We start from the raw sequence: 14,726 nt of genomic DNA on the forward strand, positions 1-14,726 counted from the left end.
ACAACACAATTGGCCCATTGTTACATTACGGGGAAAACAGTATTTAACGTCCTTGTTTTTGTAGACAATCAAACAAAGACGGCGAGGTGACAGTCACGAGATAATTATGATGATGAAGGGGAGACCGATGATTGGCCGACCGGCCTTGTGGCTTCCGTATCCAAGGCCACTATGTCGCTCCCTTTACGAAGACTGGGAGTCTCGAATATAAGAGACGGTAAGTTCGACTACTACTGCATACGCGATCCTGTGGACTAATCGGTAAACAGACGCCGTCGCCTAAAACACATCACTTCGGATCCTCCCGATTCACTATCGGTCATAATGAGTATTCCAAGCACCGGTCACCGTCCTCGTCGCTTGCGACGAAGGGCACGAGCGAATTAACCCACAGACACAGCCCACTGAGTTTCTCGCCGGATCTTCTCAGTGGATCACGTTACCGATCCAGTGGTAGATTCTGATAAGCACTGCTCTTGCTAGGGCCAGTGTTAGCGAAGCCGCCAGACTGAGCCCCGTGAGCTCGCCCACACATTCGCTGAATCTGGTATAACACCTCGAGGTTATCAGCATAAAACTGACCTTTAATTACAAAGATAAATGTCCGAAATGTCGCTTAAATAAATAGCCTTTCACACCTCAATACATGAATATATATGCAAGTTTATGTTGAACATGTCATTGGTTCGCTTCAGGTTATCGTTTTTCAATCTTGTCTATTCTGTGACAGTTATTTCTACGCCGCATTTCATATTAGATAGGCAAGCGGACACTCGTCACTAAGATCCTCTGACGTCACGTAGAGTGGGACACCAATAAACTTAAGCGGTAGATAGAAATTCAGCTATGCCTCTGGCGTTTGCTGCTAATGTCGTTCAATGATCGCTCATCATTTAGTGTCATCATCATATTCACCTGACTTCAAATACAATAACAATGTAGTCGCCTAGTAAGGCAAGAAAAACATGAGTGCTCGGGTCGTGGCTCATCGTCGCTCATTAAGGTACCCGGGAACCGCGATGCCCTAACAAAAACAGTTGGTTAGTGCAATGATTATACTTATAAACAAGATTAGATATTCACCGCAACGCACGCTCCTTCCTATTAGTCACTCATTGTAAAATCAATGAAATCATATTATAAATGTGACTCAATTGAAACATGTAAATTCGTTCAAAACTAGTCAGTGCTAGTCGGTACGTCTGCCAGTCTTATAGCTTCGCTCTCATCAATAGTCTAGTCAGTTTGGCATTGACCGGTGACTTGAGCGTACGTACTGTCGCACTCTGGGCGACCGCGAACGGTCAACATATTTACGATTCATTTCGCAATTATTATAATGTTTTCATGACAATGTGGCTAAAATTATTACTTTGGACTTTTGTGTGCGGTGTTTGGACTAGGAACATTGAGAATCGTGAAACATCGACCGATGTCGATCAAAGTTATGGACAGAGAGACAACGAGACTTATCGGGATGGACACAGATATTATAGACGACGTAATGAAACAGATATGAACACGGATCACTCGAACGAGAACAATGATAGCACAATCTATAAAGGTCCGCAAAACAGAAGACTGTGGAACAGGGGTGACGTAAACATTAAACCGGTCACAGAAAGCATCACAGACGGCTATAATAACAACACGTATAAACAAAAACACACTACGCCCAGCTTCTACGAGGAAATTACTCCGTTCACAAACAGGCCAATTAAACTTAATACAGATATCGATACAGAGAAAGTTATTGATAAAAAAATAGAGGATTTCGGTCCAAAGGTGGCTTACAGTGAATCGCAAGGCGATCGCGATCATCTCAAAGAAAGCGTGACACACATGCGTGACCATGACCCGGTTGGACAGATAGACCACGGAAAGAATGCTGTAAATCAATTTGTTAACACATCCCCAAGGTCCGGCAATGACTTTAAATCAGTGAAGGACAATGAGGTGTCTTCAAGGCCGTTGAATGGTTCGGAAGATGGTTCAGGGCAAGACAAATGGATCTGGGGTGAGAGTAGTACCAAACCCACATCAATCGTGACCCCGGCAGTGGACGACAGAGCCGCGTTCTCAGGTGATAAATGCCCCACAGGACAAGTTAGGTTTAATGAGAGGTGCGTGGATGTCGACTGATCAGAAGCATTCATTCGCCAAACATCACAATCACTATTTGAACATTATGATGACTGTCGCAACGCAGATTGAGAAATCGCTCATTTAATATACAAGTGGCATAATAATTGTAGCTTTTATCACAGAACTACAAGTAATTAATAGTATTATAACATAAATACTTGATTTATAATTATGTTTTTGCGTTCGGTTTGCATTTGATCTACGACAGACCGGCGATGTCGCGCAGGTAAATATTAACAAAGTTGTACACCTCAATTGCATTCACGATTCTGTGTCTATACGTTTTATGTATTAACTAGTTTCTGAGTTGTAATAACAACCGAAAGACAGTTTAAATCTATACTAATATATAAATCTACAGTGGTTTTTACGGATGGTCCGTTATAACTACTGAACCATACATCCGATTGACTTGAAACTTGGTATCCATGTAGAAAATGCATGTACTTAATGGATAGGCTAATATTTATATCAGTGTTGGACTCCTTAATAATAATGACAATAAATAATAATGTTAATTATAATTACTCAGCAAAGCGGGCGAGTACGGCTAGTATTAAATAAAATCAGTAAATTGTTAATCGAATATTAATTGTAAATTGTATTTGCGTTAGAGAATTTATTTAAGAAAGCTTTGTGTTGATTAAGCCGCCAAATCTAAATTTCCACAACACATTTCGAGCTGGGTCCACGTTGTTGTCCATGGGCTCCGATCAGCAGTCATGACGAGGTCCTCCGTGAGATCGTTTACTAATCCTCATCTGAGAACTTATCGTAATAGGATTAAATTAGTTATATGTACGAGTATATTAGGTATATGTTATAATGAAGCTACACTTACCCTTAGTAACGAAGTAACTTGTTAATGTTACCTAAAATGGACCTGGGAGGGTCCGTTGAGAGCTGTGTTAAGCTCTAGAGTAACTATGTGTTTAATTGACCGGGTTTTCTTACGTATCGAAAAGAGCTGTAGTTGCAGGATACTGTGCGGATCGGACTGTGTCTAGGTGAAGGTCAGATGTGAAACTTTTTATCTTCCTCTATTTACTCTAAGGTAATGTGGAATGATTTTTTCCTCCCTACCTTCTCGCTAATGGCCTATGGGGCTATTCCCGCTACGTGTGGTCGGGTAGGTGAGCTCACGGGCTTAATCTGAGAAAATTTGCTAACACTAACCCTATCAAAGCCAACACTTCGCAGAATCTTCTAGTGGATCAAAATCGCGACCCACTGAGAAGATCCGACGAGCAAATCAGTGCGCTGTATCAATGGGGGTAATGATTAGCCTACTAAGCCAAAGATGGAAATCTTCTTGTTGAATGGGTCTTTATACTTATTAAATACTTTTTTTGTGTTGTTTGTTAATAAAAAATCAATTTAAATAATGAAACTGTGATTTCATTTAAATGTAAACAAATATGTGTATATTAATACGTGAAGCAAAAACTTTGTATCCCTTTTTACGAAAATTGCCCGGACGGAGAAGTATGAAATTTCTCACACTTATAGAGAATATAGAGAAGGAGTGCACAATGCTAATATTTATTTAAAATAATGCATAAAAGATACATGAAATCAATAAAGAAAACATTACACACACTACCATGTATTTGACACAACACATACATACAAATATACTCTTTGTTTAGTCAATTGGGAAACTTTTGTTATTGACGTATCTAATTGAAAAAATTGGATGGAAAAAAAGAAGTATCTAATTGAATATGCATCTAATTGAAAAATAGATTAATATTGTTTGTCTTTAATATTATTGATCTATAGTGCAGTTTTGACGAATACTGTGATTATATTATCGAATTATAATAGTGTTTGACAATAGAACCATAATAATGTTTAAACTTATAATTTCACTTAATTATACCTATAGTCGAATCTCGACTACTGCGGGGCCACTAGTATCTTATAGAACGCCTTAGTTGAGTAGTACCCCAAACCGCTCATACTCCCAATACAGACTTGCAATGGACTTGGACTGGAAGTCGAACTTGGGTCTGGTGTTCAGTAGGCGCTAATAACCCATCCACACTCGACCAACAACGGGGTTAGAAACAATCTCTTGCAGATTATCTGAAGGACAAGACTTGCTGAAGCTGCTCTACCTGCCCGCTGTCCTCGATAATCCTATCTACGTTATCATGAGGAAGAAGCATCTCTGAGGGTTCTAGTACTAATAGGAATAATGCCAATGCAGCCAAGGACACACGCAACTCTTCATATATCCAGCAGGCCTTCGTTTGTGAATGCGTCAATAACGAATAGCGTCTTTATTTGTTGCTCTAGTAGGCAAACGAGCATACGACCCATCTGAGGATGAGTGGTTATAGTTGCTCAAGGACGTCAGCCAATACTAGGGGCAGAGCCCAGCCCTTGTCTACCGCTGAGACGCCGGACGTGTCTGTCTCACTGCCTCGGGAGATGTGGAACAAGATAATTCACCAATATTTTTTCTGGTCGTGGTTCAAGGAAGAGTTTTCTATTCTTTTCTTATATTCTTAAACGATCGAAACTTAGGCGTGGATCGATTTTGATGTAAAATGCTGAAGAATCCTCACCGCATATTTGTAGTTGATGTGGTTCGATTTTTGTGGTGGAATTGTTATTGCTGACGTTAACCACGTAAGCTTGTAAGCTGACTGCTTCGTGGCGGATATAACAGGACGGTACCCTCCACGTGGACTCACCGCAACAACACCAGTACCTACTCTACTCCCAGCGAATACGTACATTTATCAACTTTGGTGATTCAATTACAACGATGTCGCGGTACAAGGTACAAGCTCGTCATAGTCGCGTGCTAGTTACGTGATGACGTGACACAAAATACCTTGACAAAGTGAAATTCCTGAACTTGTTTGTTGTGATTAGAAATTATTATTTTTTAGTTTGTGTGAAATCATCAATTTTATTAGTATTTTAATATAACATGCGTGTCGGATTTTTTTATTAAAATTAAAATGTTTATTTTTATTGCTGTTTAGGTAGACGAGCATACGGCCCACCTGATGGTAAGTGATTACCGTCGCTTATGGACGTCAGCAATGCCAGGGACAGAAACAAGCCGCTACCTACCGTTTAATACTCTCCACAAGCCTCGTTTGAAGAAGGACATGTCATAGCGCCTGGGAAACACCGCGGATGCGAGCTCATTCCAAAGCCGGATGGCAATAAAGATCTCTGGAAACGCACTGGCTCCAGGTAGTATGGATGAACCCTACTCGATGACGGGCGGTGCGATGGTAAAAACGAGATGATGGTTTCATCTCGAACAATTCCTCAGAGCACTCCCCATGGAACATGCGGTACAAAATAGCAGGCGGGTACCAATTTTTCTAATGAAATACGTATTTAACAAATGTTCACGATTGACTTCCACGGTGAAGGAATAACATCGTGTAATAAAAGTGAAACCCGCAAAATTATAATTTGCGTAATTACTGGTGGTAGGACCTCTTGTGAGTCCGCGCGGGTGGGTACCACCACCCTGCCTATTTCTGCCGTGAAGCAGTAATGCGTTTCGGTTTGAAGGGTGGGGCAGCCGTTATAACTATACTTGAGACCTTAGAACTTGTATTTCAAGGTGGGTGGCGCATTTACGTTGCAGATGTCTATGGGCTCCAGTAACTACTTAACACCAGGTGGGCTGTGAGCTCGTCCACCCATATAAGCAATAAAAAAAAAAAAAAAAAAAAAATACAGAGGGAACCGAAGTCCCTCCGCAGACCCAGAGGTTCCAAGCGATCCGTGAGAATGGAATGATAACATTATCGCCACGCAGCAAAACTCGTTTATTCCGAGAAATCACTTAGAGTCCTGAAAGTTATGATTATAGACATACTAGCTGACCTGGCAGACTTCGTAGTGCCTCAATCGATAAATAAAAGACCTAAACTTTTGTATAAAATAAACTTCAACAAACAAAAGGAATCCGTCCGACGGGGGACACATCAAAGGAAAAACAAAATTGTTATTTTTATTTAATTCCGAGCATTTTCATATTTATCTACCTTTTAAACCTTCTCTGGACTTCCACAAATAATTCGAGACCAAAATTAGCCAAATCGGTCCAGCCGTTCTCGAGTTTTAGCGAGACTAACGAACAGCAATTCATTTTTATATACATATATAGAAGAAGAAGATTACAGTAGCTGTATTATACATATTTATGACGTTTTGGCTTGAATATTCACGAATGCTCGCGGTTGTTGACTACTGATAATGTTAATAACATAAATGTCGCTCGCCTTCAAGACCGCCAGTACAATTACGGACACGCAATGCAAGACGACTAAAGACAAGTCAAGCAATTAATATTCACAATCAAAATGCATCATGTGCCATTTGTGTTTAATACAAAAAGCAACGTTATTTTTTAGACCTTTAAGGTAAACATTGATATTTTACAAACAATTTAAAGTTTATTCTAAAAGAAATAACAAAGAATGAGTTATAAGGAAAACGCAGGTAGGAAAATTACTAGATTTTGTAAAATGAAAAAATATTCCGTGGTTAATGACGTGTGTATTTTTCCAGGGCGTCTCGGGTCGTGGTACTTATTGGACTTCCCGCCATGCCATACCTTCATCAGACAAGTTTATCGTGAGTGCGGTTCTCCGACGTGGTGCCGGTGACGGCGATGCCAGTGCCTATTGCACGACAACTTGACATTGCAGGAAGATTAAAATGTCAATATAACACTGTGTAAGTACTACAAAAGCAGTCAACGTGATCTGTAGAAAATAATTTTGTGTTTATTTGTTTGTGTTAAGTGGTTACTGGAGCCCATAAACATCCACAATGTAAATGCGCCACCCAACTTGAGATATAAGTTCTAAGGTCTCAGGTATAGTTACATATGTTTAGTTTGATTACGCGAAAGGCACAACTCCGATATGACGTTCGTAAATATTCAACCAGCAACCGAACAGCAACCCCGAAGCGACGCGTGGGCTGATGATGCGGTGATTCACCCTGAAGTGGTTCGCCAAAAGGGATTGCCCTATGTACGCTGCACGATGACACACCGCGCCCTCATTACCTTAATCAGAACGATGACTAGACTGCACCTTTCCACTAGTGTTTCAACACTAATCAATTACCGCAGGGCAAATGATATGGTTTTTTTTCTAGGAGGCTATGCCAGCTTAAACGGGCGAGTAGGTGAGCTCACGTGGCTTTAACCTGACGAATTTGCTAACATCCTAGTAAGAGCGGTGCTTCACAGAATCTACCACGAGATCCATATCGTGAAAGAAATTCAGAGAAGAAACTCAGTGGGCTGTGCCTGAGGGTTAAACATAATATGCTGTGTCATTCAGATTTCTCCGTCTTTGTAACGAGGTTAGAAAGGATGATTTTACTGTTTCCAAATTAATTGTATGTACCTACACCTTTATAGTTACATTATGAGGATATTCATAAAATATTAGTTTGTGCTAATGCGTCGAAGGCAATGATGCAAGCCTGCTATGTGATATTCATTACACGTTTGCAATGGCTACCCATACATTTCCTTTAATAATCGCACCGATCAACAGAGATAGAGTTCCACCTCATTTCCGTGGCTCACCTAAAGTATTTTTTTGGCTTTTGGCTCTGAAATAAACTTCCCTCCAAGTGTTTACTCCGCGGCCAAACTGTGTTTCCGGCATTGTTGGTGACCATGACTCACACTTGACTTACCGTTAGGTGAGAGTGTGGTACGTATCCATGTGGGTTTACAACATATACCACCACCAGCAACTGCCATTTGTTTATCTGACGAGCTGGTAAAAAATTCAAAGATCCAAAGTATAAGACTCGCATCAAGCGATCCCACTGCCGATGATAAAGCCCAATGAAACGAAAGGTTTCTAGACAGCTTCACTGCTTTCTTACTACTGAAAACATTTTCCACGCGAACAGGATTTTTTTTGGCAACTTGGCAAGTTTTCCTAAGGCCTAAGTGTAAATACATATTTTATAAAAAATGCACTTTTAATTTGTGTCATTCCAAACAAATTCTTTTGCCTGGATGATTATAATGCTTTCATATCTCCTCACATCCGGATGATGACAAGGTTGTCCGCTCAACATACGGCACGACTCTACACGAGCCGTGGGAACTGCATCAAGAGACGTGTCGGCTGACGTCACGCTCGCGTTGGAGGTTTATGTGCACGCTGTATCATTTTAAGGGGGTCAGAACTGGTATTTTCCATTCGATTTGTTTCTTACGCCAAAATTTAATTATCTGAGATTTAATGAATAGCATGTAGAATGAGTTCTCAGTACTAGGTAGCGACTCTGATGTGCCCGTGGCATTGCTGAGGTCTATGAGCGACGGCGACTACTTACTTACCCTCAGAGGAACAGCTCTGCACTGCAGTGAAACTAGTTCATGAGCTGAGCTACCAATCCACGCACGATTACAGCTACGCAGGAAGCCTGAAGAAAGAGGCATGTAGAAGGCTACAGCCAAATGAAGCTCAAAACACGTCATTTCGGATCCTCCCGATCCACTAACGGTACTTTTAGGTACCCCAAGCACCGGTCATCGTTCTCGTCGAACCCGTTGCGTTGCGACGAAGGGCTCTGTGAGTAAGCTAACCCACATTAACCCACCCAAAAAAAAAAAATGAAGCGTGGATACCCCAGTCGCGGACGAGTAGCTCACGTCCATTGATATTTTAATTAGAGTATTGTTACAATTAACACATACAGTCGTACACAGCCATGAAACTTCGTCTAAATACAAACCGAATGAAAATATTATCATTGATCTGTTTATTGATTACAATATGGAAATGAGATAGGAAACTACATGGAAGATACATTACGGACACCTCACACGGCCGCAGTGCCGCCAGAGCCAAGCCTCTACGCGCCAAACTTCATATTGGTGAATCACTCATAAGTCATAATGACCTCGGCAAATGTAAGTAAGTGAATATAAATCAGATGACGTCTGATCGCTGAGAATAGATACTTAGTAAATCTATTTTTAGTATATTATAAGGTTTGGCAAAGATTGATGTGATTAAAACACTTGAGGTCATAAGGCTTCAACATTAGGACGTAATCTTGGCCTAAATAATAAGATAAAAGATAAGATTCCCTGTGCATTCGTAGCAACCGTTTTCGGTTCCCACACATGCTGATCCTTCAAGAGAAGCCACCGTGGAAACGCGTTCTTCGCGATTTCGTTACCGATTTAACCCACCAAAAATTTCGGTGCACAGCGGATCTCACTCAAACAGCGTGGTGCTCGTGTCGCTCGAGCCCACTCCATGGAGAAAACGAATTGTCTCTAATCGAAACACCGTATGTGGCCTCTCTGGGGTCATGCTTGAAGCTGCCCACAAGCGTGACACTCCCGAGCGGTGCCACAACTGGTTATGCGGGCACTCCTCTCGTAGCTGTCACTACGCTCCCGTTACTCGAAATGTTTAGGCGACCGCGCCACTACCCGATGTTTACGCGACACCAAACTCGCAATTGAACCCTCCAGCTGTGTCCTATGCCTTAAGCAAGAATACCCCGCAAGCTACTACAGATGCCCCCGAGCCCCGCGGAAAAACTTATTTTAGGATAAATTAGCATTACTGGTGGCCCGGAGGCCTTTCCAGTTTCACCAGGACAGGTGGGTGAACAAAGGCTCAGCCAGGAGGGGTGGGATTTGCTAACAGCTGCCCGAGCGCCTCCGAAGGAGACCTAACAACTCAAAAGGAGCGGCTTCGCAAATGAATGAATCTACTATCAGATCGGAATCGCGACCCGCTGAGAAGATCCGGCGAGAAACTCAGCGAGCTGATGCATGGGTTAGGTTGCACGTCGAACTCTTTGCCAAGTTCGACGAATCCGGTTATCGGGGTCCTTAAGCCGGCTCCTAGCGGAAAAAATACAATCACCTCGTCGCCTTCAGATCCACCGACTCAAAACCACTCGGCGCTTTCAACCCCGAAGACACCGAAGCCTGCTTTCGTGCTGGCGGCGGTACTCACTGTTTTGAAGTAGGTAAAACCACTGTCACTTACAATAGTTGGCAAGATACCCGCTCCCTGCAACCTGTGTCCACGTCGCGCCTCGCGTCTCAGCCCATACTCGCAGCATGGCCCAAACCGCGTTCGGGTCGCGATTTCGTACTAGTACGCGACTTCGTATCTATGGTAAATTTTAAGTGACTACGTTCGTTCGCCATCGCGATCAGCTCCATGCTAACCACGCAACAACGACTCGCTACTGCGTTCGAGCATATGAACATGAACGAGTCGGTTCTCGCACCCGTTCGCAATAGATAAATATTTAAATTCCCAATGGCGCATGACGTACAACGCAAGATCAAAATGCCTGTCTGTTAAGTTAGCGTTCTTCAACGCTACCGGCTTGGCGCCACAACGCGACCACTTTTTTTAATTCCTCCGCGACAATCTAATTGAACTCTTCTTGCGAGAAAGTTTCTGTAAGCCCTCGCGTCGCGTTCCTAAAATCGGGAACTGCGTTAGGAATTACAGAATTCCTGCCCTTAAAGGTGAAACTACCATTTACCATAGGCGGGCCCTGCACTACGCCCCACTCGATCCTCCCTCGCTCTCTCATATCGACACATCAGAGTACCATATCACACTGACGGGACATTAGCCGACCTTCCGGAAAACAAAACCGTCAGCCCTACAATCTCGACTCCCTACCTCTATAATATCGCTCGAGTGAGACTCAAATAAACTTAAACGTCTGTGCTTCTGGCATTCGCTGCTAAAGTCGTTCGACGATCGCTCATCATCTAGTGTGCCGTATACTCGCCTGACTTCAAATAAAAAAAAATAATAATCGCCTAGTAAAGCAAGAAAAAGTTGAGTGCTTGAACTATGGCTCACCGTCGCTCATCTCAACAAAAACAGTGGGTTAGTGCAATGATTATTATATACTTATAAACAAGACCAGATAATCACCGCAATATTACAAAACAAGACCGTACACGCTCCTTCTTATTAGTCACTCGTTGTAAAGTTAATGGAATTATGTTTATACATGTTTATATAATTTCAATATTATACAAGCGACTACATTAAACTTTGAAAATTCGTTCAAAACTAGTCAGTGCTAGTCGGTACGTCTGCCAGTCTTACAGCTTCGCTCTCATCAATATTCAGTTTGGCATTGACCGGTGATTGCAGCGTATGTAGTGTTGCACTCTGGCCGGCCGCGAACGATCAACATATTTATTCATTTCCCAATTAACGGTATAAAATAACTTTTTCGTGACAATGTGGGTAACCTTATTACTTTGTACTGTCGTATGCGGAGTTTCCGCTTGTAAGATTGCGAAGCATGATGTGCTCACCGACAATAAGGTATCTTCTAAGCCGTTGAATGGTTCGGAACATTCAGGGCAAGATAAACGGATCTGGGATGAAGGTAAACCCACATTAAAGAATATCTCCTCAGTGGACGACAGGGTCTCGTTCTCAGGCGATAAGTGCCCCACAGGACAAGTTAGGTTTAATAACCGGTGCGTGGATGTCGACTGATCAGCAGCATTCAATCGCCAAACATCACAATCACTACTTGAACATCATGATGACTGTCGCAACGCAGATTGAGAAATCGCTTATTTAATATACAAGGGGCATAATAATTGTAGCTTTTGTCACAGAACTACAAGTAATTATTAATAGTATTATAATTATTTTTTTGCGTTCGGTTTGCATTTGATCTACGACAGACCGACGATGTCGTGCAGGCAAACATTAACAAAGTTGTACACCTCAATTGAGGTCTAAATTCTGTGTCTATACGTTGTTTAAATAATCTAGTTACAAAGTTGTAATAACCGAAAGACCGTTTAATTATTAAATAAAATCAGTAAATTGTTAATTGAATATGAATTGTATTTGCGCTAGGAAATTGATTTAACAAAGCTTTGTGTAAATTAGGCCGTCAAATCTAAATTTACACAACGCATTTTGAGTTGGGTCCACGTTGATGTCCATGGGCTCCGATCAGCAGTCATGACGAGGTCCGCCGTGAGCTCGTTTACTAGCCCTCGTCTGAGAGCTTCTCGAAAGCGATCGGCAAGTTTGTGCGAGAAACTTTTATAACATGAACGCCTACAACTAGAATCAAACAGTTGATATTCACCAGACATCTCGCCTGTCGAGATTCTAGCTGGAGTAACACACGTGCTTTTTAATTATTTCACCTTTTGTTTTTACAAACTTTTACTGGTTCCTGTTCTACTTCTCTAGTCTAAGCCAGGCCTTGATTATAGCTGGACCTATAGCCTGGAACTGTCACGGTGGTTACGGAAGGCAGTCAGATCTAAATTTACAATTTTGACGTTAAACTCTCCAAGACATTTGTTGCACAAATACACACAAACCTACGTTGGCATTTAATCTGCCTAATATAATTGAACATTTAAATTTGATTTTGATTATTTTAATATAATATTTATAGTATCAAACGTTTTTTATAATGTCTGTTACGCCGATTACAAATGATAATGACTTAAATTACGTTTTGTATTGTTTTTAAATGACTGTTACGGCGATTACAAATGATAATGACACAAAACTTGAAGGCAACACGTAACTTGGATCTTTTCTGTATAAGAGGATTAAATTAGTTGTTAATATAGTGCGCTTAGTAACGAAGTATAAACATTGTTAATGTTATCTAAAATAGACCTGGGAGGGTCCGTTGAGAGCTGTGTTGAGCTCTAGAGTAACTACTAGTTCCTTGCGTACCGAGAAGAGTTGTAGTTGCAGGAGACTTTCCGCAGACCTGACTGCGGTCTTGGCGAAAGTCAGATGTGAATCTTTTTCTCTTCCTCTATTTATTTTAAGGGATAATGTGTAATGTTTGGCCTACTAAACTATATATGAAAATTTGTTTGCTCACTTATTAAATGTGAATTTTTTCGTGTGGCCTTTGTTAATAAATATTCAATTTATGTGTGGAACAGTGATTTCATTTTAATTATTTTGTTTTTCCTTTTTATTGCATAGATGGGTGGACGATCTCAAAGCCCACCTGGTATTAAGTTGTTACCGAAGCCCATAGACATCTACAACGTAAATGACGCAACCCACCTTGAGATATGAGTTCTAAGGTCTCATTTTTTACAGTACAACGGCTGCCCCACCCTTCAAAGCGAAACGCATTACTGCTTCACGGCAGATACACGGTACCTACCCGTGCGGACTCACAAGAGGTCTTAGCACCAATAATCACGCAAATTACAATTTTGCGAGTGTTATTTTCATTACACGATGTTATTCCTTCACCGTGAAAGTCAATCGTGAACATTTGTTAAGTACGTATTTCATTAGAAAAATTGGTACCTGCACCGGACTCTTATAATTTAGGCCAAGATGGCTATAATGTAAACAAATACGTCCCTGAGAACGCCCACGCTGAGTGGAACCCGTGAAACCGCTCATAGCCCCAACACAGACAGAAGGCAACGGACTCGGACTGGAAGTCGAACTAAGGCCTGGTGTTCAGTAGGCGCTGTTAACCCATCCACACTCGACCAACAACGCGGTTAGAAACAATCCCTTCCAAATTATCTGAAGAACTAGACTTGCTGAGGCTGCTCTACCTGCCAGCTGTCCTCGATAATGCCATCTTGGTCATCGTCAGGAGGAAGGATCTCTGAGGACTCTAGTAATAATAGCAACAATGTCACTGCAGCCCAGGGTATAGACAACTTTTCATATCATTCAGCTATTCGTTTGGAAATGCGCCAATAATGAATATGTAGCGTCTTTACTTATTACTTTAAATCAGTAAATTTGATAAACTAGTGGTCCCCCAGTAGTCGAAATTCGACTATAAATAACTGAAATTATAAGTATGAACATTATTATGGTTCTATTTTAAAGACTATTATACTTCTATAATCACAGATTTCGCCAAGACTCCACTATAGACAAATAATAATATTAAAGACAAACAATATTCATCTATTCTCAATTTGACCACAGACTTTAAACAATAACAAAAGTTTGACAATAAACGAAGGGTAGGTATTTGTTTATATGTGTGCTGTGTCAAATACATGGTAGTGTGTGTAATGTTTTTTTTATTGATTTAATGTATGTTCTATGCATAATTTAAAAAAAATATTAGCATTCTGTACTCCTTCTTTATACCTATTCTCTATAAGTGTGGAAAATTTCATACTCCTCCATCCGCGCAATTTTCGTAAAAAGGGGTACAAAGCTTTTGATTCGCGTATTAATATTTGATAAAAATGTATGTATTCACTACAGTAGAGAGTAGTGGTGTTGTTGTGGTGTGTCCACGTGGAAGGGTACCGTCAGGCTCAAAGGGTCAGCTTACAAGCTTACGTGGTGAACTCCAGCAATAACAAGACCACCTCAGAAATAGAAATATATGCGGTGAGGATTCTTCAGCATTTTACATCAAGATCTATCCTCGCCTAAGTTTCGATCGTTTAAGAATATAAGAATAGAGTAGAAAACTTTTGCTTGAGCCACGACCAGAAAGATATTGGTGACTTATCTTGTTCCATATCTCCCGAGGCAGTGAGACAGACACGCCTAACATGTGACACG

General features: G+C 41.2%; 1 protein-coding gene and 1 long non-coding RNA gene across 2 annotated transcripts; both read left to right on the forward strand.

Annotated features, from left to right (window-relative positions):
* Positions 1-1,111: 1,111 nt before the first annotated feature.
* Positions 1,112-3,535, forward strand: LOC101737542 (uncharacterized). The gene has a single exon (XM_004927269.4). It carries the CDS (start codon positions 1,348-1,350, stop codon positions 2,140-2,142), a length of 795 nt encoding a protein of 264 aa, XP_004927326.1. The 5' UTR covers positions 1,112-1,347; the 3' UTR covers positions 2,143-3,535.
* A 2,132-nt stretch (positions 3,536-5,667) lies between these two features.
* On the forward strand, positions 5,668-13,105 carry LOC119630070 (uncharacterized). The gene is made up of 2 exons (XR_005245880.2): positions 5,668-6,864; positions 7,294-13,105. It is a non-coding gene; the product is annotated as an uncharacterized LOC119630070 (long non-coding RNA).
* Positions 13,106-14,726: the final 1,621 nt, after the last annotated feature.

This window comes from Bombyx mori, chromosome 20 (genome assembly GCF_030269925.1).
Source record: "Bombyx mori chromosome 20, ASM3026992v2".
Taxonomy (NCBI): Eukaryota; Metazoa; Arthropoda; class Insecta; order Lepidoptera; family Bombycidae; genus Bombyx; species Bombyx mori.

What these genes read in the sequence shown, in the direction of transcription:
- LOC101737542 (XM_004927269.4), top strand. Translation starts at nt 1,348, where the DNA reads ATGACAATGTGGCTAAAATTATTACTTTGGACTTTTGTGTGCGGTGTT.